The sequence below is a fragment of the Panthera pardus genome, unplaced genomic scaffold, assembly GCF_024362965.1.
Source record: "Panthera pardus isolate Hobbes unplaced genomic scaffold, ASM2436296v1 HiC_scaffold_25, whole genome shotgun sequence".
Lineage (NCBI taxonomy): Eukaryota > Metazoa > Chordata > Mammalia > Carnivora > Felidae > Panthera > Panthera pardus.
Window position 1 is genome coordinate 8,847,502 of NW_026526821.1, and position 22,176 is coordinate 8,869,677.

At 45.7% G+C, this 22,176-nt stretch overlaps 1 protein-coding gene across 5 annotated transcripts in view; it reads left to right on the plus strand.

The window, feature by feature from the left end:
* The window catches only part of ZNF217 (zinc finger protein 217), a 38,550-nt gene extending 17,616 nt beyond the window's left edge, over positions 1 to 20,934 (plus strand). For 4 of the 5 annotated variants that reach the window (XM_053890122.1, XM_053890123.1, XM_053890121.1 and 1 more), the window contains 5 exons: positions 7,487 to 9,255; positions 12,660 to 12,776; positions 13,419 to 14,846; positions 16,724 to 16,855; positions 18,772 to 20,934. In XM_053890122.1, coding sequence (XP_053746097.1) covers positions 7,863 to 9,255; positions 12,660 to 12,776; positions 13,419 to 14,846; positions 16,724 to 16,833 — 3,048 coding nt within the window. In that variant the 5' untranslated portion in view covers positions 7,487 to 7,862 and the 3' untranslated portion in view covers positions 16,834 to 16,855; positions 18,772 to 20,934. Of the gene's footprint in view, positions 1 to 5,186; positions 7,273 to 7,486; positions 9,256 to 12,659; positions 12,777 to 13,418; positions 14,847 to 16,723; positions 16,856 to 18,771 lie in introns of those variants that run through there. The other variant, XM_053890124.1, reaches the window with a different exon arrangement.
* Positions 20,935 to 22,176: the final 1,242 nt, after the last annotated feature.

Below are 22,176 nucleotides of genomic sequence, written 5' to 3' on the forward strand. Positions count from 1 at the left end.
CCAGTCGCTTACAAACTGATGAAATCATTAAGGAATATAATGGCCTGGCAACGACAGAGTCCCTCTCTCCTCATTTCAGATAATCACTTTACTCTCTTTTAACAACATTTATGATGAAATGGCATGTTTTTGCCACAGCAGGGTTGCCTTTTCCCAACCCTGGAGCACTCTTAATTCCGAGACGCTTGATTAGAGCCTCAGGGGTCCCCAAAGATGTGTTTTCCCACTTTATAAAATTACATTCTTTTCTCCCTGTTGTCACAAAAATGATATTGGTTGATAAGAACTTTTGAGTAGTTTTAATGACTCTTGACTGCCTACTATCTACTACTTGATTAAAAAAAAAAAAAAGATACTTTGATCTGACTCTTTTAGGACTGTGCATGATCTGGACCTTTTTTTATGTTTCACGTGAAGCTGTGTTCCCATTTGCTCAAAGACCATTTCAGTTCACATGGTCCCATCCCACACATGCCAGGATGGCCTGTGTGTTAGTTTTTTTGAGGTTGCTGGGGATGACTTATTTTAAATGGCTCATTGCTAATTTCCTATTCAGTGTAACCCCCTGGCAGTTTGTTTAGTAAATGAATTGGGAAGTTGAAGCCAAGGTCCCGAACAATGGCTATATATTTTCAAGGTTTAGAATTGTACAGTAGGAACGAGAAACCTGAGACCGTTGTATAAGCTGATGAGTATTCCACTAGAATAAAGTAAGTGCAAGGAGATTTTAATTTAAACGACTACATCTGGAATACACCTAATAGTTTTCAAAGAGTTACTGAGGTGTTACAAGTAAAAACCTGGAAGGTGTTTACAGAATAGCTACTGAGCTGAAATGAAAGAAATCCTAATCATATTAAATGCTCCAAGTAGGGAAAGGTTTAGTTACAGCCTGTAAACTAAAGGAGGCTGGAAGAGTCTCGATTTGTACACCTCACCTCCAGATTTGGGAGGGGGAGGGGTGTTAACCAGATTAAAATGCACGTGGAAGAAAGAATGAATTACACAAAGACAGCAGGAAATTTCTGAAATTCGGGAGAGGGAAAGCTTGATCGTCCTAACCGAACGGCCTGCTTTTGGGGGCAGCAGAAAGTTCTTGAAGTGTTGGCTGTTAGGAAGGGAGGCGATCTGGACGATTCCTCTCCGACCGATCACACAGTGAGGCAAATTGGTAGTGGTGTGTGGGGCAGAGGATTTTGAATGGAGACCACGAGGGCAGCTGGAAGTCTGACTTTGAGGAAGTGCGACCACCGTCCTTCTCTAAAATCTGCCGTTCAGGACGAGGAAGCTCAACTCTTGTTTAGAGCTAGCTTCCAAATAAATGCTGGGGCTCCCCCCCACCCCCCCCAGCAGCCAGCTGCCGCCACAGACCGCCCCTTTATGCTTAACATTGGAATGTTCATTAAACGACTACACATTTGAACATTTGTTGACTGACTGTTCTTAACATCCCATTACTTCCTGCCCAGGCTAACTACATAACTGAGTTACTGGAAATCAGGGGCCAGTTTGGTAATTTTATGATCACGTTGAGAAATAAAATTACTAAACCTGAAAAGACAGCCGGGGAAGTTAAATGAGAGAATTAGTTTGAATTCCTGGGCTTTTGTTCCGAAGCTTTACCTAAGTTGTTTTTGACCTCCGCATTCCTTCAATTCGGGCTGAAGAGCTTCTGTTACCCGGAGTCAGATGCCAGTTTTTTAATGGATTCGTTTGTGTTTTGTGTATCGTTGTTCATCAGTTGCCAGCGTGTCAGGAAACGTTTTGAATTTAAACTATGGTTCTGTGGACCGGAGCTAGAGTCCACATCTGTTTTGTTCTCGAATCCCATTAGGAGAACTGCTTGCTTGCTTGTTTGTTTGTTTGTTTGTTTGTTTTTTCTCCTACCTGTGTCCATCGGGGTGACTTCAACACAGTTCATTTACACCAGAAGACGTGTGTTTTGGGTTTTTTGAAATCGGTGGCTAATTTTTTTTTTTTTTTTCAGTCCAGCATACAAATCTAAGGAACAGTGATTCTATACGTATTAATTGAAAGGAGAGCTTTTCCCTGAATTTTGAAAGCAAACAGGTGACTTAAAAGAGCCAGACCTACAACCTTAGTATTTACTCAACAGAGATAGGGAGGGGAATCTTTAAATGTTGGCTAAAGAAAGAGCGCCTGCCTTAAAAGGCCGTGCCCGTGTTTATATTTAATCTGGTTGGTTAAATTGGGTATAATCAAGAACACTCACCATTTGGCCTTGTGGAAAAAGTGGTGTAGGTGTGTGGGGTAATGGTTCTAGTTCCTTCTATACCTATATATGCAGTTATCTGTGTGTGCAGATACACAAGCGTTTCCTTTGTGGGGAGCGAGAGAATATAGGTAAAGATAGGTTGGCTTTTTTTTATTGAAATCTCTCTTTTTGGTGCAGTTCTGTCTAACATCTTTCCAAAAGTAGTTAAGGTGTACTACTGGTGAAGTAGCAGGGATGGAATCTCCCAGATCGCAAGGCTTCATCTGATGGCTGCATTAAAAGTCTTGTTTTATTCATTTCCCTTATAGTTCTCTTTTTCCGATCAGGATGGGATTTGTCAAAGCCAGTTTACAGACCACAGGATCTGTTAATATTGATAATACCGAAACTAAAACTAGTTATGTGGCTTCAAGTTCACGTTGAGATCCTTTAACTGACCTTAATTGATTTGGAATGAATCAGGCAGAGTTTTTAATCCTGACACTCAAATGTACGAATATGACTGTATATTTTTATAGTACTCTGGTCTCTAATTGTATTTAGAACTGAGCCCTTATTACAGTTTCAGGAAAATGAGATGGCCGTAGGATCTTCCCAGGCCTTGCCTTTGAACCGGCCAATGGCTTTTTTATTTTTAAACCATTTGCTTTTGACTAGTTTTAGATTGTGATGCTGAATATAACCTTTTGAATATTTTAATCTTTTCACTGAACTTTTAAACATCTTTTCACAGCTATATTAGGAAAGTTGGGTTGACCATTCAGCTCATGGGTGTGACCTTGGTGATTTCCTTGAAATAGTGTTGAAGGATTTAAAGTTACAGGTTTGGATTGTCGCTGTGGCGTAACTATGTACAGTTCTCCTCACTTGTCGGATTAAGGAAAAAACTCATATGTGTAACGTACAGAAGGAACATTTATAGAAAAACTGTTAAGTTTCCTGGCCAGATCTTGGAGATAATTTCGCCCTTTACAGGATACAAATGAAACAGGCCAGAGACTAGCAGTTTGTTTGGGTGAAATATTTTAATGATCATATATTTGGACACTTGAGTGACTCGGAGGGGAAGAGTAGAATTGCAGGAATACTGCATATTACTTAGTTATAAACAGAATTGGGTGTCTTTGACAGTTTTTGAGGACTTTGAATTCCTCTTGCTCCATCATAGGGTAATAAATATTCCATATCAAAAAATGTAAGATAACCTGTTTAGCTAAAGTGGAGGCATGCTGTCTGTAAAGGTTAACAGTGTGAGTACGTTTGTACATGAAGGACTATTCCCAAGTCACAGCAATTGTCAGCAAGGTGGCGTTTCCTTCTAATTTGCTGTGCTTAAGCACAAATTATTGCATTTTTTTCATTAAGCATTGTATAATGTGTAATATTTGCTAATTTCAAAATCTGTAGATAGTGGCAGAATCTCCTGAGCTTTACTCCCCACGGAGCATCTGCTTTAAAACAAAACAAACAAACAAACAAACAAAAAACAGAAATGGCCTAAAGAGCATTAGACTTCTATTTTAGGCACTTCTGAGCAATATGGTTCCTACTGTTTTTCAAAGATGATGTTGTTGTACATTTTTTTTAAAGTATCTAATCACAGTATAAAGTAATCACCAGTACTCTTGCGGAATACGAGGTTATGCCGGATAACCTCTTGCCTCGGGTGCCTTGGGGGTGTATAGCTGAAGGTTAAGTGTATCGTCTCCCTGACTAAAGGTTTAAGAACGTTTTTTTAAACACTGACAAACAATTTTGCAAACCGCCTTTCGGGAAGCCTAGTATGTTCTGAACGCTCAACTTCTCTGCAAACTAAAAGCATTTAGATTCTAGGGGTCGGATTAAGATCCTCCCCCTCCTTCCTCCTCCAGTTCTTTGTGAAGACAGACAACTTCCTGGGCCGGCAGTGCCTTGGTGTGCCTGCCGTGGCTTCTGTGTTGCTCCACCTGGAGAGCGAGGCTCTAGGAAGGCTGTGTGTGGGTGTGCACTTCACTCGACTGGAATGGTTGTTATTAACAGTAATTAGATTAGAATGTGTCTTTTTTGGTAAGTTTTGTTATTATTCAAGTATTATCGCAGTCACTGTTAAAGATTGGGGGTTTTGTTTAGCAGATTGGTTTTAAGTGATACAGGTAATTGGTTTATAGTTTAAGGAAGTGTTTAGTCTGCAAACGGTTTCTTAAGTCAAGAGTCCGAGGCGTTTGTTGTCAGATTTTCCTAGCTTGTCCTGCACGTCTGTCTTGGTGGGTCAGTAAGGAGCGTAGTTTTAAATCTAAATGAGAAGGTTTTGCCCATGCTGGTCAACTTCATGGTAGGATTAATTAGGATCTTGTTTTCTATTATTACACCCTTGAAACTGCAGAGAATGGTAAATTAGATGGCAGCCATGGAGAGCCGTGTAGAAAGAAGTTCTCATGAACATTCGGGTTAATTTTAATATCAGATCAGTTCAGACTGGTGACTGTGGCCAGAGATGTGCATTACTGATCGTATACCTGTACTGATGACGTTAGTGTTTGTTAATTTATTCACCAGGGGTTTATTGAGGGCCCGACCCCATGCCAGGGACCCCTTCTAGGCATGGGGATATCATGGTGAACAAGGTCGACAGGGTCTCTGCTCCTGGGATCTTCAAACAGGTGGCCCAGGGTTTGCAGATCTTGGGTGAGTAGTAAGGATTGCCATGACTCACCGGGAGTCTAGTGCTTAGGACAGTTGGGCACAGTCGATGGCCATCACAATCTGTGCCAGAAGCTTCCCTTGAGGAGGAAGTGCTTCGGGTTTTGCCGGGGAGGTTCTCCTTCCCCATCTGACCCTCGTAGGAGACTCCTTGTAGGAGACTCTTGCAGCTGGGGGGCCTAGGACGTCCTTCCCCTCATCTCCAGGCCTCTGTTCCGCTCCTAATTTTTTTTTTTTTTTTTTTTTTTTTGCATTGTGCCTCCTTTACTAATCCTCTAGGTCCTGTGTTAGAAGCTGATGATGACTTCTTTAACCCAGATATTTGAACATTTCAGAGACAAAAATTGAAACTAAACTGAGGCATTTCCTTCTGGTCACGCCATTACCCTGGATTGGAAATAATAGGGATGTATGTACCCACACCATGTTTCTAATTCAGAGGTTGAGTTTAGGAGTGGTGTCTTTTGGGGAAAGATTATTTGTAGGAAACTGGAGTTCCCCCAAACTTAAAATATCAGAGAGTAGTAAAATTTCTTACATACGTACACACACACACACACACACACACACACACACACACACACACAGGTCCAACATAGAGGACTAACTTTGATTTTGGCAAATTAGGACATTAAAAAAAGTACTGATTGCTATTGCCACTCTTTCATTTTAAAAAAGCTAGTTTGCAACCCCCAAATAGAAAGGACCTCAAATAGAGGACAGCTTCTATTCAAATTGAAATTAATCTGTGTCGTTTGTGTAGGACTCACTGAGTTGTCTCTCTGTTTTTCATCTAGATGTTGCCAGTGAAGACAGTGTTGTCAGTTTGATAACTGCTTGTCTAGAGTATATACTGTTATTTCTTCAGTTAAAATATTACCTGGTACACCGGCATTCAGTAAATACAGACTACATAGAACCCTAAATTATCAGTTACGTTTTTCAGATATCACTTAATATCTTGATTGGGAAAGCATCAAATATTCTTTGGTGTCTGTCTATCCATACGTGTAGATCTGCCCCTGGAACCATAGAAATTTGGAACTCTTGAGGGTGATCCTGTAATTTAACCGCCTGCAGTAGGTAGATGAAGGTGAGGTAGGTAGGTGGTGGTGACAACTTTACGGTTGTGACTTAGCCAGAACTAGAACACGGGTCTTTGGAGTGTTCTGTTAAAGCCCACCAAGCTGGTAGCCAGCCCAAGAGTTTTATCCTCCATTGTGATGACAACAAAGGACTCAGAAATTAAGATAAAACACTTCAGTACCTTCTTTCTTTTCCCTAATCTTTGATCTGCAGCCTTATTTAGAAAAGCTTAATGTTAAAGATCTAGTGTATTCAAAACTAAAGATAGCAAAGAGCATGAGAATTTTCTTCTATTATGAGTATAAAGAAGGGGAAGAAATGTTTCCTTGTCTTCTCTGAGCCTAGAGGCCCTTGCTCTTTGAGGAAGTGGAGAGAAGGAAAGTCAAGTCAAGGTGGTGGGAGTAGTTTGCAAGTCTTTTTGTTCTGTTGGGTGGAATTAACAGACTTCAGGTTAAGTAGCTGAGTCTATTTAGAAACAATTCTGTGCTTGCCAGAAAGGTGGAGGGGAGGGTGTTGGGTTTGGAGGTTAATTCTTCTCCAAGAATGAAAATTGGCTTCTAAATCTGAGCCTGCAGAGCCACATAAAGTAATCATCCATTTTTCACCTGGCCAGTGCATAATGGGAAGGGTGGGTTAAAAGTGGGAGGACCCGTTTTCTGATGAAAGACTGAGCCATGTTGACCCTGCCGTGTGGAGGATTTTCAAGTGTACCCTCACCGAGTAGCCTGGTGCGTGTGTTTCCTTATTTGTTGTGTGCACAAGGGAGCCCTACCCTGACTTTTGTTGAAGGCAGTTTCTGCCTTCTGAAAAAGCAGCTGGGATCTGGGCGGTGGGTCGAGGGCTAGAATATCCTGTGAACCAAAATGATTCAGGTTCCCCTTGGCCACGATGAGCCTCATTCTGAGGTGTTCTGTAGCTTCTGAATGTGGATTTTAGGAAAGGTTCCTGTTCTCGTGGGTGTTGTTGGCCTGTGCGTGTGTGATCTTCGAGGGTGCTGTTCGGCATTTGTGTCTCTGGGCTGTATAGAAGACAGTTTGAAGTTCGGGCTTTAAACGTTTTATTTAGAGAGGGCCTTACTTGGCATTCTTCACAGTGGGTATCGTCTCTAGATTTGCAGGGGCTCTTTGTAAGGACACACATTGCATTGCAGTGGCATTTAAACTGCATTCAGCTGAATTTAACCGTTTCTGTCCTGAATCTTAAAGTTTAGACTTCAATCATTAGAGCACCACGTTTTCAGTTTCTTCCCTGGATGAAAATCCAGCGAGTTGGTGAGTGTCCTCATTGGGTAAAATGCTAACGATTTAATTAACGGGCATGTTTAACAGGATGCGCGATGTTAGTCGAAAGTGGAGTGGACGAACGAGGCACCTCTTCTGCCACGAGCGGACCAGCTGTGCGTCGTCCACACCGGGCTTCTCTTCCCTCTGGCCGCAGCCAAGTAACCATTTCTGTGGTTTTTGGTTTTTGTTTTTCCCCCTCTAGGTTTTGGAAATCCCTGGTCTCCAGGTTGCTGGGATTGACTTCTTGCTCAGTTGAATCACTCACTCAATGGAGACAAAGAGAATGAACGCTCCGTGCTGACTCATATTTGAATCAAAGCGCTGGGGAGTCTGTCTGCCTTGTTTGTGCAAAGAACCAGTGGTTGGCTCTGCCACCGAGCTTCCTAAGACTTCTGAAGATAAGAAGCTACAGGAATATATACTTTGCTTTTGAACTTTTGTAACAAATACTTGTTCTCGTTTTAAGTCCAGGGCTGCTGGGGGCGTGAGTGACAAGTCTTACAAGTGGCCTTATTCCAGTTCCAGAAATCCCTCCACCGGATTCTTATTTTGTATACAATCCTAAAGTGCCAGGAAACATGCCAACTCAGTCCCTGCTGGTGTATATGGACGGACCAGAAGTTATTGGCAATTCTCTTGGTACCCAGATGGAGATAGATGATGCCGTGTCCATAAAAGGGACCACCACCGTTCCTTTCCGAGCTACGCAAGAGAAAAATATAATCCAGATCGAAGGATATATGCCCTTGGACTGCATGTTCTGCAATCAGACCTTCACGCATTCAGAAGACCTTAATAAACATGTCCTGATGCAACATCGGCCTATCCTTTGCGAGCCGGCCGTTTTGCGGGTGGAAGCGGAGTACCTGAGTCCTCTGGACAAGACTCAGGTGAGAACGGAGCCTCCGAAGGACAAGAACTGCAAAGAAAACGAAGAGTTCAGCTGTGAAGTGTGTGGGCAGACGTTCAGAGTCGCTTTCGACGTCGAGATCCACATGAAGAAGCATAAGGACTCCTTCACTTACGGCTGTCATGTGTGCGGACGGAGGTTCAAGGAGCCCTGGTTCCTTAAGAACCACATGCGGACACACACCGGCAAAGCGGGGGCCAAGAGCAAACTGCAGCCGGGCGCCGAGAGCCCCGCCACCATCAACGAGGTGGTTCAGGAGCACGTGGCCGAGAGCATCTCCTCTCCTTACAAAATCTGCATGGTTTGTGGCTTCCTGTTTCCAAATAAGGAAAGTCTGATCGATCACAGGAAGATGCACGCCAAAGACACTGCTTCCGGCAGCGGAGGCACACAGACAGACTCTCCGCAGGGGGGGATGCCAGCTCCGGGGGAAGAGTTCCTGCAGTTCTTGAACTTGAGGCCCAGATCGCACCCCGAGACCGGGAAGAAGCCCACCAAATGGATACCTCAGCTCGATCCGTTCACCACCTATCAGGCCTGGCAGCTGGCCACCAAAGGAAAAGTCGCCGTGTGCCGAGAAGTGAAGGAGCAGCCAGGGCAGGAGGGCAGCACCGACAACGATGATTCGTGTTCCGAAAAAGAAGAGCTCGGAGAAATTTGGAACGCCGGAAAAAGCCATTCCGAAGGTTCTGGAAAGCCCAAGCCAAGCAAAAGCGGCTGCACGGGCCTCTCCCAGGACAAGGAGAAGCCCAGACCCTCCGGCGGTGAAGTGCCTTCCGTGGAAGCCGACCCAAAGCTGTCTGGGAACAAAGAGAAGCCGACGCACTGCTCTGAGTGTGGCAAAGCCTTCCGGACCTACCACCAGCTGGTCTTGCACTCGAGGGTCCACAAGAAGGATCGGAGGGCCGACGCCGAATCGCCAACCATGTCCGTGGACGGAAGGCAGCCTAGGACGTGTTCTCCGGACCTAACCACCGCCCTGGACGAGAATGGAGCCGTCGATCGAGAAGGCGGTTCTGAAGATGGGTCTGAGGACGGACTTCCGGAAGGGCTCCATTTGGGTAAGTGAGGCGCTCCGTCGCGTGCTGTCCTTCCTCCGCCTCCAGCCCTGGACAGCGCTGGCAGGTCGGGGTCGGAGAGCCGGGTTTGAGTCCAGGCTCTTCTGGTACCCTCCTCGTTGTAAGTTCACCTAACCTCTCAGGGCTTTGATTTTTCTCAAGGTTTCTTCCTCTTCTGAAAACTTGTGTGATTTTTTTTTTTTTTCTTTTTTTTAAACATCTGGCTAACAAGCGACACACATTATCTTAACTGGGGCAGTTTTGCCCCCAGCCGAACCTGGTAGTGTCTAGAGGTCTTTTTGGGTGTCACAACTGTGTTTGTGTTGTGCTGCTGACGTCCGGTGGGTAGAGGCCAGGGATGCCGCTGAGTGTCCTCCAGTGCACAGCACGGCCCCCCCAGCAAGTCATTGTGTGGTCCCAGTGTCCCGTGAGGTCAGGGTTGAGAGACCCTGGGCTTCGCTCCGTTCTTCCGGCCAACCTGATCTCATCTACAAAAACAAGTTATCCTTCGATGCAACAGACTTCCCCTTCCTTCAGGACCCAGCCCTCATGCATTTATTCCAGATGGTTTTCTAGGGTCACGAAAGGCACTGGGAATGATGATCAGCCAGAGCAAGGGTACTGAGAGAGTTTGGTGAGTACTGAGAGTTTGGGGCTACCTGGTACCCTCTCCTCTCATGTCTGGGGGGACTAGTGTTCGTTAACAGTTAGCTCAGGAACTAAGTCCATTTGTGTTCAAAATAGAGGGAACGCGAACGCACCAAAGATGTTTTAAAGGAATCTCGCTGCTCAGGTTTTCAGTGTCCTAATGGCTTTTATAGGAGACAGAAGCTGTCACTGACACATTGTGTCTTGAGGCCCAGTGGACATGATATCTAAGGCAGAGAGATCCCACCTGTGTGCTTCAAGCCTTGCCCATCTGCGCTTAAACCAGAGACTTGGCATATCCATTTAGTAAGATTTGGTTTGAATAAAGGACTCTCCTGCTGGAAGACAGTTAAAAGAACCCCTGCGTCGTCTTCAGCAGCCGAGTGATGGGAACGTAAATTAGTCTTAGAGAAACATGATCATTCACAAGAGTGGTCTTTGGTTTCAGCCGCTGCCTTCTTTCACTGTAACTTGATGGCTGGCTAGTCAGAACTCGAGTGTGAGACCCAAGATGAGTTTGACCAGATGATCCTCCCCAAACCAGTGCCCTGGTTCCTTTTCTGATCACATGATGGATGTGAGAACAAGCTCTTAGTTCCTCTGGAGTATTTAGAATGGTTGGACTTTGATGGGACACAAGGAAACCTAGCACTTAGCATACTACAGCCTTCAGGAATCTCGAAAGCACATTATGGTGTCTTAATGACATCATAAAGAAGGCCTTGAACACAGACCTCTATCTTTATAGTGGTCCCTGTTAGCGTGGGTCCCATTCTCAGGGGCATGTAGTAGTAAATGGGGAGATAATTAGGTCCGCCAGCTGCCCTGAAAGAAATGAAATGGCCAGTCACATTCTGCCAGCGGGTGGTGTGGGTGGTGTGGGCCGGAGAACCGGGTGGAAATCTTGGGTGGAAATCTTGGTGGTTGGGCAGATAGAATGCCCCATGATAATCGCTGGGAGCGCCGCGACTTGCCTGGAGGCGGGTTCTCCCACTGCATTGTTTTGTGGCGGATTACAGGTTGCTTAACATTTCTTTGCCCTGATTTCTGTTTGCAAAATTTGGTTCGTCAACCCTTGTCTTCCACCTCCCAAGGATCATTTCAACAGCCTATTGGTAAAAAAAGTTTGCAGTTCTTTAAAACTCAGAGGTGATGCCCAAGGAGCAGGAACCAGGTATATGTGGGTGTTTCGTGTCCTTTCTGTTAAAAGAGAGGCATTTCATAACTTTTTGGGTGTGATGCAACATAACAAATTCTGATGCATACTCGGGAGTAGGAAATTGCAGTAAAGTTCAGACTTGGCTAGGTGGGTGTGATTGGAAGACAAAGCTAGGCATTCTGTGTCGAGAGAATTGATTCTCCTCAATTTGTATCATGACGGGGGTGGTTTCCATTTGGCTTACTGTTTTTTACCATCAACCCGGCTCTCTTTTAGATTTACTTTAAAGAAGATCAAAAGACAAAGTAAACATTTTGTTTTTATATTTGTTCTACTTGAAAATAGGTTTAACAGTGGTTATTCGTGTAATTCTTTTTTTTTTTAAGTCTTCATGACATCTTTTTCCATCAGTGCTTGTTCCTGCTGTTTGAGAATGTTTAGAGCTGGATACATTTTCCTCGGGGAGTTGAGGGGGAATCATGCAGTCTGGTCTCTGTCGTACTGGAGGCTGCCCAAGGTTTGCTTATACACTGCTTTTTAAATCTGTAAACCAAATATATACAGTCCAAAATGCAGAGTGAGGAAGGAGCAGGGAAAGGAGGCCTTTCAAAGGTTGGAGTTCAGTTTTCAAGGCAAAATGGCCAGTTTAGTGATGCTCAATTTTAAGAGATGACTGCTTCCCTTCTCTTGTCCTCATTGTGTAGTGTGTGTAGTAAGAGGAGGTTGATCTCGAACTTTGACAATCAGTTTTGTGGGAGTGGGCATCTTAACTGGAGCAAACGGAATGGTCTTTTGGAGGGCTGGAGTTTAAATACAATCACCCTTTAAATTAGCGTCCCCGGCAGACCTTTACTCTCTTGTAGCAGAGATCTATTCTCCTGGTCAGTGCAGAGTTTGAAATTTCAAGTTTAACCCATCGTCACTTGAAGACAGATTCTGATTGGTCTCAGGTATATCTTGTCCACATGCGTGCTGGCGAATGATACGGTTTGCTTTCCAAAACATGCTAAATTTTGACAAACAAGGCGTTTGACCCAATGCCAAACCTTTTAGTTTCTGTGAAGATTAGGTTGTGCTTGCTACCCTCTAGTGGTAGCTGGCCTGATCTTAGGATCGCCGCCTTCTGTCTGGTTGGGGAAACTGGCAATTTATATTGGCTCAGTTTTCTAAATCAGTTGCTCTGAAGAAGCTGGATATTGCAGCCAGCGAGTGTAGGTCCAGCAGGCATGTCGCAGACGTGTTGGGAGAACAGAAAGTTGCCCATGCATGTCAGTCTGTTAAGTGATCTTTCCTGTGATTGAGGCAAATGAGGAACGGACTCTTTTAACGATCCACTAAGTTGGCTGTACTCAGGAAACAAAAACAAAACAAAACAAAACAAAAAACAAGGCACGCATGCTAAAAAGCTTGCAAGACTTCAGATGACCTCCAAACAGTGTTTGGTATGTTCCTACCCTTTCTGGTTTACCCCAGCACTAATATATAAAAGCTATTTTATGCTTTTCCAAAAATGCTTCCATCAAAAATACTTAAAGCCCACTTGTCTTACTCGTGTACTCGAGCTGTCTTCTTACATAAATATTTTTGTTTCTGCTTCAAGATAAAAATGATGATGGAGGAAAAATAAAGCATCTTACGTCCTCAAGAGAATGTAGTTACTGTGGGAAGTTTTTCCGTTCAAATTATTACCTCAATATTCATCTCAGAACGCACACAGGTAAGGAGCTTCCTAGATCTTTAATTCTTACTGGCTTAAACAATGATGATGCGGTTCTTTGTGTTTCTTTGTTTAATACTGTTGTTCGACTATTCTGTTAGACCCTTGGAGAATAGTTTGGGTCAATGTGTAGTGTGCTAATGGCAGTCTGTTAGTGTCATTTTGTAACTCGAGCTGTTCCTGATTTTGAACTTAGTTTATTTACTTTCTGACGGTTGTAGCCACTCATCTTATTACAACTTGCTCTTTATCTTTAGTATGTTTTAATGCCACAGCTTTTTTGGGTATTGGTTTTTATGACTTGGGATGAAACGAGAATATGTTTAGAATTTCCTTGAGATTGTAGAAGCAGCTGTACCATAATGGTTTACGAGGCTTAAGATGAAGTAAGTTTAAGGCGCACTATTTAAGACGCTATTCACATTTTCAAATACTCAGTGGAGTGAGGGTGATGAAGCGAGCAGCCGGGGAAAAACCCCGGGTATGAAGGTCAGCAGGGAGAAGGGAAAAGGAAAGACCCTCTATTCTCTCTTAGATGATTCTAGTTTCCAAAGATCTGGTTTGACGCTTTTGTCACTTGGGGACAGATTCTTCATTTATTCCAGATAAACTCGTGTAATACGGTGACATTTGTTGTTTTAGGTGAAAAACCGTACAAATGTGAATTCTGTGACTATGCTGCAGCCCAGAAGACCTCTCTGCGGTATCACCTGGAGAGACATCACAAGGACAAACAGATCGATATTGCGGCGGAAGTCAAGAACGACGGGAAGAACCAGGAGCCCGAAGATGCACTACTTACCCCCGACAGTGCGCAAACCAAAAATTTGAAAAGATTTTTCGATGGTGCCAAAGATGTTAAAGGCAGCCCACCTGCAAAGCAACTTAAGGGGATGGCCTCTGCCTTTCCGAATGTTCTGGGCAGCACTGTCCTCTCACCAGTTCACAAAGATACTCAGGATTTCAATAAAAATGCAACGGAGGACAGTACTGATAGAGTCTGCAAAACTCCTGCCCCCGCCTATTTGGATGCGTTACCCAAGAGAGCGGCGGGTGACCCTCAGGCGCAGGAACCCACGTGTAGAACAGAGGTGGGGGTCCCCGGAGGTGCGGCCCGTGCGGCCGAGGTCGGTCACCGGGAGAAGCACGCGGGGACGGCGACGGCGGCCGAGGGCAAGCACAAGGCCGGCGCGGACTGCCAGGAGAAGCCTCTGAACCTGTCCCTCGGGGCGCTTCACGGCTGCCCGGCCATTTCTCTGAGCAAAAGTTTAATCCCAGGGATCACCTGCCCATTTTGTACCTTCAAGACCTTTTATCCCGAGGTTTTGATGATGCACCAGCGACTGGAGCATAAGTACAACCCCGACATCCACAAAAACTGCAGGAGCAAGTCTCTGCTGCGAAGCCGGCGCACCGGCTGCCCGCCCGCGCTGCTGGGGAAGGACGTGGCCCCGCTGGCGCACTTCCCCAAGCCCAAGGCCAGGCCCGCGCCCGCGCCGCCCGCCAAGGCCGCGCCGGCCGACCGGGACCGCGACCGCGACCGGGGGAAGCCGGGCCCCGCCGCGCCCGCCAGGCCCCCGCCGCCCCCGGGGCTCGACCCCAGCACTTTAGCGCCCAGCAACCTGAAGGCGCCGCGGCCGCCGCACCAGCCGCAGCCGCAGCCGCAGCCCGGCGGGGCGCAGGGGGTCGCCCGGCCGCCGGCCGACGCCGCCAACCCAGAGAGGGGCCGGAGGCCCGAGGCCAAGGCCAGGGCGCCCGCCGGCCCCGCCCCGCCCGGTCCTGCCGCCGCCGCCAACGGCTGTGCGGAGCGTCCCTGGGCGCCGCGGGGCCGCGACCCCCCGAGCGGCCGCCCCGCCGAGCCCGGAGAGCCGCTGCCCAAGCGGCCGCGGCCCGACGCCGAGCCGCCCGCGCCCACCTTCCGCCGGGCCTTCGAGCTGCCCAAGTACCACGTGGTGCGCGGCCTGCAGTCGCTGCTGCCCGCCGAGTGCGTGTGCCCGCCGCCCGCCGCGCTGCCGCCCAAGCCCCGCGCCGCGCCCGCGCCGCTCTTCGCCTGCGGGCCCGCCGCCGAAGGTGAGGCTGGGGGAGGGGTGCGCGGATGCTCTGGGTCACCCCCCCGGAAGGTGAGGCTGCGGCTGCGGTTCGGGGGCTGCGGACAGGCCCTGGGCCCGCCGCCGAAGGGGAGGCTGGGGGGGGCGGGGGAATAGGCCCTGCCCTCCCCCTCCCCCCCAAGGGGAGGCCAGGGGAGGGGTGGATAATAGGCCCTGGGCTCGCTGGCGAAGGTGGAGGGGGTACGGGCCTAGGGACCCTAGGCCGCGGGAGTGGAGGAGGGGCTGGGCCCTGGGCCTGGGGGCTGCTGAGGGTCAGGGGTGGGGAGATGGACAGACCCGGGGGCCCACGCCCTCCGGGCTGAAGGCCACACTCCCCGCCCGCAGCCAGCTCACAATGCTAGTGAGGTCCGGGGGGCCCTGGGCAGTGCTGGCTCCCCACCCTTCATGCTGAAGCCCTTTGGAGCCCAGCCCAGTCTGTCCCTTCGCCGGTATGAGTGGTCTGTGGGTGGGCAGTGTCCCCACTAGCCGGTGACAGGTGCACTGTGAGCCCTCTAGGAGCATGCGTCTTCCACCAGGAGCAGAAAGTATGAGAACCTCAGTGGACATTCTTTTGATGCTAGGACTCTAGAATCAGACCGTTTTTTGTTAAATATTCAGCGCATTTTAAAAGCCTCACCCTTTTCCCATATGGACAATTTTTTTCTTAAATGATGAAGTGTTTTATTTAGATTTGGTCTTTCTTCATCTTTTGGAAACTCTGAATGCCGCAAGGTTAGCAAGTCATTATATACATCTTGTAATCCCTTTCTTCACATACTAGGCACACAACATACAGGGTCATGCATCAATGTAATATTATCAACACAGCATAAACATTTAAGCAGTAGATAACGTTTCACATAAAAGAGGCTCTGTGCATCATATGGCCTGACCCCACGGAAAGCAAACATTAGAATGCCATTTCAGCAGTTACAGTGTTGGTAGAATCAATAGAGTTAATTTGTCTCATACCCATCATATATTTCCATAAGACATCCATAAGGAAGAAGGAAGGGACAAAACCCGTTTTTCCCATGTGGGTAAATTGTTAAAAGTCGAAGATTACTTTGGAGTTCTCCCCAGGGAAGTGTTTTCAAAACCCCTGCTTCCTTCCGGCCTCTTTCCCTTAGAGGCCTGTGGCGCTTTACCTGTGCAGGTGAAGAGGTCGATCAGAGTGTCCTGGGGAGCTGTCCCACGAGGCCGACTTAATTAAACCACTTCCTTTGTCCGATATAAGCCCCGCTGGTCTGTGCAGCCCCAAAGAGAAATCCATTTTCAAACCTCTCAGTTTGTATTAATTTCAAATTAAGGGTTCTGTGTGGCGACGATACTCCTATCAAGGATAGCTTGATGCCAATTGATACGGTAGGGATAGCAAATTGTAAAACAATTGCTTTTACACACTCCAGTGAATTTTCTAAATCCTGTGATGAAATACTAATCTTTACAGCCTTTTGATTAGAAGTGTCTATTTTTCTCCCTATCGGTTGTTAAAACGGACGTGAGTCAAAACTTTGCCTTTACTTGAAGAGTAGGGCTCTATGTTGCAAGTGAAAGCCTCTTTTCAAACATCAGTATTTTTTCTCCTCTTCCCCACGGTTATGGTTCATGATGCATGTAGGTTTAAGATAACGTCTACCACCATTGTTTGGGGCTTTATTCCCCCCCACTCTGGTGCCGAAACCCGAGATTGTAGCTTACTTACAGTTACTAATGTCATTCTTACTAATGACCACATGGCACTCAGATAATTCTGGCTTCAGTGATTTAAAATTTTGTGCTAGCAAATGTCCTCGAGGCACTTAAAACCATTTCAGTTGTAACATGTTTTTATGCGTTTTTTTTTTTTTCTCCAATCAGGAAAAAGGCCTGTGTCCTATCAACACTTATCTAGCAGCATGCTACAAAAGAGAAACTATGAGAATTTTATTGGGAATGCACATTATCGACCAAATGATAAAAAAACTTGATTTCCTGTTTCGGGTAAGAAAGGTAAGCATATATGATCTGTTGATTTTAGTTAATTGAAAATAAACCATCTAGTTCATTCAGTAGAATATAAAGTAAAATTATTTTTGATTTTTAAAGTGTTCTTAAGACCTCCAGTACTCAGGGTCTCCGGATATCCATGATGATGGTAACTAATAACAATAGTACCGACTGGAATTTACTAAGCATTTATTTTGTGCTCAGCCTGGAAGTGTTTTTATAATCATGACCTCATTTAATCCTTCCCACATGCGGGGTGGGGGGTGGGGTGGGCATTAGGCCAGGGATTAGCAAACCTCCACCTGTTTTTGTCTGCAAAGTTTTACTGGCACACAGTCGTGTCCATGCCTTTCCATATAGCCGATGGCTTCTGAGCCACATGAGCAGAGTGGTAGCTGTGACAGAGAGCGCGTGGCCTGCAAAGCTGAGAATATTTACATTTACATTCTGGCTCTTTACAGAAAATGGTTGCTGGGTTGGGAGGTCCCGTGCACCCTTTACGGATGAGGGTACCGAGACTTGGGTCGCATCCCACTCTTCTTAGTTCTGTCCTAGCATGACCCAAAGCCTGGGCCCCAACCCTCATGCTTAAAGAGCTTGTTCAAAACCTCGGTGCATCCTTATCTGTTGAGGGAGGGGAGCGGGACAAGAGCGCGGAGGTGCATTTTGACAGTGTGGTTCACGTGGCGAATGTATCTAACTCTAGATACGCAGAAGACTCCAGCAGGACCCTCAGAGTTGTGTTAATTCCGTTGAGTTAATTCCGAGTTTGGCTACAGGGCCTGATGTCCGCACAAGTTACTAGACCTCATTTACCAATAAATTGAATGACAAGAGCTGGGTTTATGGACAGGTTTGAGTTCTCTCCCAGAACCGCTTTTCTTGTCTAACGCCCACCATGTACTCCCAGTCTCCCTCTTGTTTGCAGTGAGACACATGTGGGGCCCATCGGGCTGATGCAGATCTATGCTCCTTTCTCCCCTCACTTAGTGAAAGGAGAAGGAGAGGGAAGTGTTGTCGCAGGAGCGGGATTCAGCCCCCTCTCCATGAAAACAAAACAAATCGTTGATGGATTATAAGGCACAGCTAATTTGTACCAGGTTACTTGCACTGTAGGGGCACAGTCTGTCAGTCACAGAGGATGCCACTGTCCTGTTGGTCCCGCCCCGGCCTCTTTCTGTAACCTCTGAGCATCTCTGCTTGCATTTCCTCTGCCTGGAACGTCCTTCTGCATTCTGGGTGCCAGATCACCTCTCTCTGATACGCGGGACCGGTTAACATCATTTCCTGAGGACGTCTGCCGGGAACCAGGGACTTCCCTGGCCGCTGCCCCTTGCTCGTGCAGTTCACCCCCACGTCTGCCCCTCTTACCTGTGTGCCCCAGTTCACTGCTAGCTCCGCTTGAGAGGAGATTGCTTTGTTCACTGCCTCCTCACCCGCTGCCGGCACCATCACTGATCAAACCCATTAGATGTTGGCTGAACAGATGATGTTACAACCTTTCGGTTTCTTGTGGTGGTCTTTGCCAGGCTTCGTGTAACTGATGCAAATTCTGATTCTTGGTGAAATCCTCTTCGCTAAATCACTGTTCAGAACGTAGTAGTATCCTCTGGGGTGGCGCAGCGTTGTGCAGAGTCCTGGTCCTTTCATTGCAACAGTTTTTTTTTAAGCTTTAATTTGTTAACCTCCACCCCCATCGTGAGGCTCGAACTCACAACCGGGAGATCGAGTCACATGCTCCACCCACTGAGCCAGCCAGGCGCCCCTTCGTTGCGACATTTGAGCTTAAGGGGAACTCGGTGCATTTCTAGATCCCTTTGGTTCTGTTTATTACACTTCTTTATTAAAAGAAAAAAGATTTTCCCAAGCTGTTTTCAGTTTTATCTTGAGCCGCTCTCTTGAACCTTTTTCCCCCGTAGGTCCCGATGGATGTGTGTTCTGTCCATGAAATTGAGTGAGTCCATCCTTTGAGAAGGCAGATGGCGGAAGCTCGTGAAATAAGCTGTGACCGTGCCGTGCATGTAACATACCAGGAACACTACGGTTTTGTAAAGTTGTCCTGTTAACTTTTGTACCAAATAGCAATAAAAACCATAGTTGGAACAGTTGGGTTGTACACAAATGGAGACTGCAAATCTCTATTTTGTCCCTGAATAATATTTTTTTTAGAGTTGACCAAATAAGGAGTCTTTTGCATACTTGAGCGCTGCTGAACACAAACCATCCGGGTGGGGGGGCGGGGGGGGGAGAGTCTATAACGAACGCTTGCACCTCAGGTAACTCTGTACATACGTAAGTTCGAAACCTGCTTGTTCAGATACTGTGCGTCCCCTTTCTCTCTCCTGTAGCTCATCCCCATGAGCAGCTCCTGCTGTTTGTGTGTTCTTTCATGGAAAATGTATGTTTAAAAAAAAAAAAGTTCCCGATGATTTGTATTATGTTAAATCCTCAGTGCGTCGTCTTAACAAAATTGTGAACGGAAGTATCGACCCTCTGTGACTATGTGGTGCAAATACTGAGGTCAGCCATTCTGAATTCGGTGCCCTTTCATTGCAAGTTTCAGTCCGTCAACTGAGGAAGAGTCCCGATCTGCGACCCTTGTCTGAGAGCAGCCTGTGCCCCGTAGGGTTTTTAAGCGGGCGTGTCTACGGAGAAGTGCGTCTGTCCTCTTCAGGACAGCCCCGTATCCAGTAAACACACCAAATTCTATGTGGAGTTACTTACTTTCTGTCAAGTTCATCACTTTTGTTGGAAAATTCAGGGTTTTTTTTGGCTTTCGCTTAAATTGGTATGTAAAAAACCTGAAATGCTGAATTTACACACGTGAATTTCATATATTGGGAGCGGTTTTAAAGGACGTGAAAGCGTCTGGGTAAATTTTAGGTTCGTATCTGGAAGTCCTGGTGTGCCTGGCCTTTGGGTTAACCGTGGACGTACACGAGTTAATTGTAGACACGGTGATTCTGAATAAGGAACTGCCTGCCGAGCCTTCTGGTAATGGGGAGGGTGCGATCTGGTTCTTGACCTCAGTTGTCTTCCCATTTTTGGTTGTGTTGAGCAACCAGATGTAGTTTGGGTTTTAAAGCGAGGATGGCCACCAGCTGGCTTGCTACTAGATGTTTTAGACTTTTGTTCCCTTCCACATGCTGTCCGTGGCTGAGTTTATTCAGCAGTACGTGGGTTTAGCAACCACAAGATATTTTATTAAGAAAACTGTTTCAAAAATAAATTTGCACTGTTAAGTTTTCTTGCCCTGCCCTTCTGCGTTAGAGCGAGAGTAAAGTCCTACAAGAATCCTGATTTTTTTTGTTTTCATTATGCAACACGAAGCGTACTTGACCGAGAAGTCTTAACTCCCGTGGGAAAGGGAGACCTGATTGGTCTGTTGGCCTTGTAGTGAAGTGCTTTGTATCAGGAGAGAGTAGTACACTATCCACCATTTTTCCTGTTCACAAGCTGAGCCATATGTACATAATCTAGATTTTTGTTTTCATAGTTTTGCACTTTTATAGCCTATTTTTGAAGATTTAACACATCTGCAAGATGATTGACTTGATCTTTGCCTAATCCAATGAGTGTTACAGAAAGCTCGCTGTGACTATAAATGTAAATCTTTAAAAGGGGATACGAGATAATAGAGGGCTGAAATTTAAACAAAAAAAAATCACCAAATCTATTTGAAAACAAGTCAATTCATGTCATGCTGAAATTTGGGGGGGCTTTCAGATTTCTCTTTTCTAACCACATTTCTCAATTTCTGAATACATAAAAATGTCCTTTGTTCCACAGCCCTTGTCCTCCAATTTTTTTTTTTTTTTTTTTTTTTTTGTCCATCAGTATTAACTATTGGGATACTACTGGTTTTGTATGTTTTTTTTTTTTTTTTCCTTTGAGACAACAGTACATATAATAGAGGTACAATCCGTTGGATTTTTGTTTATGTATTTATTTCATTCCAGTTTGATTTATTTTAATTGTTGATACTTGTCAAACAGTAGACATTACTTGTTTTATTTATGATATATTTCAGCTTAAAGTTATGTTATTATATGTGGATGTAAATATAGATTTGGTGTTTTGCAGTCTTGGTTTGGGTCTTTATTGCGTCCCTCGTTTCTGCTTTTAACTTTTTAGAACTACAACTTTAAGCCTACAGTTTAGTAGAGGGGTTCGTGTAATGAGTCCTCACCCTCGCCAGCAGCATTTTTTTCTCCCCCGAGTATTTTAAAGCGAGTCTCAGACACGATTTAGTTTCATCCCTACGACCCTTCACTGTGAGTCCCTAACGGATAAGGGCTTTCATGGTCACACGTAACCAACCACGATGCCCACACAGCCTTGCAAAAGTGTCGTCTTAGATTTGGTCAGTTGAGTTGTGATCAAGACCCAAACAAGATCCACTTAGTTTAGAAGATCGTTTTTTATTTATTTATTTATTTATTTTTATTTATTTTATTTTAAAAAGAAATTTTTTTTTAATGTTTGTTTATTTTTGAGACAGAGAGAGACCGAGCGTGAACGGGGGAGGGTCAGAGAGGGAGACACAGAATTGGAAACAAGCTCCAGGCTCTGAGCTGTCAGCACAGAGCCCGATGCGGGGCTCGAACTCACAGACCGTGAGATCATGACCTGAGCTGAAGTCGGACCCTTAACCGGCTGAGCCACCCAGGCGCCCCTAGAATATCGTTTTTTTTTTTTTTTTTAAAGCCTGTTTTAATTCACATCTCCCTCCACACACACCTTAGAGGACATTTTACTTAGTGAAGAGGCTGCGTCATTCGTCCTGTAGAAGTTGGCACCTTGTTAGGGTTTATTGCATATTTGTGGTTTCATCTGACCTGTTTTTCCAGTCTATCTCCTATAAACTGGTGAATTAAATCTAGGGGTTTAAAGTAGATTTGAGCTCAGTTTTGGGGAGCAGGGGTCTGTGTGCTCCCAATCGCATCACCTCTGGACATGTACAATATTTGGTTTTCCAACCTGTAGTGACGTTTGATCAGTGGGTTCAGGTGTCAGACTAACCAGCCGTAATAAAGTTCCCCATCAACCTTTCTCCTTTGGGTTTTAGCAGCCACTGACGAACATTAGGGATGTTGCAAAAGGTGGTTTTTTTTTTTTTTTTTAAGTTCTGTCATTTCCTCTGCATTTATTATTGGACAGAAGACCTCATGTGATTATCTGATGACCTTGAAATACAGCTTAAACATGACAGGATAAATAAAACTTGATTCTCCCCCTTGATTAGCCAGCCTTTAGAATAATGTCTGGTCCCAGACAAGACTGGTGAATGAACTTTCGAATTTTTTGTTAAGAACTCATGGTAC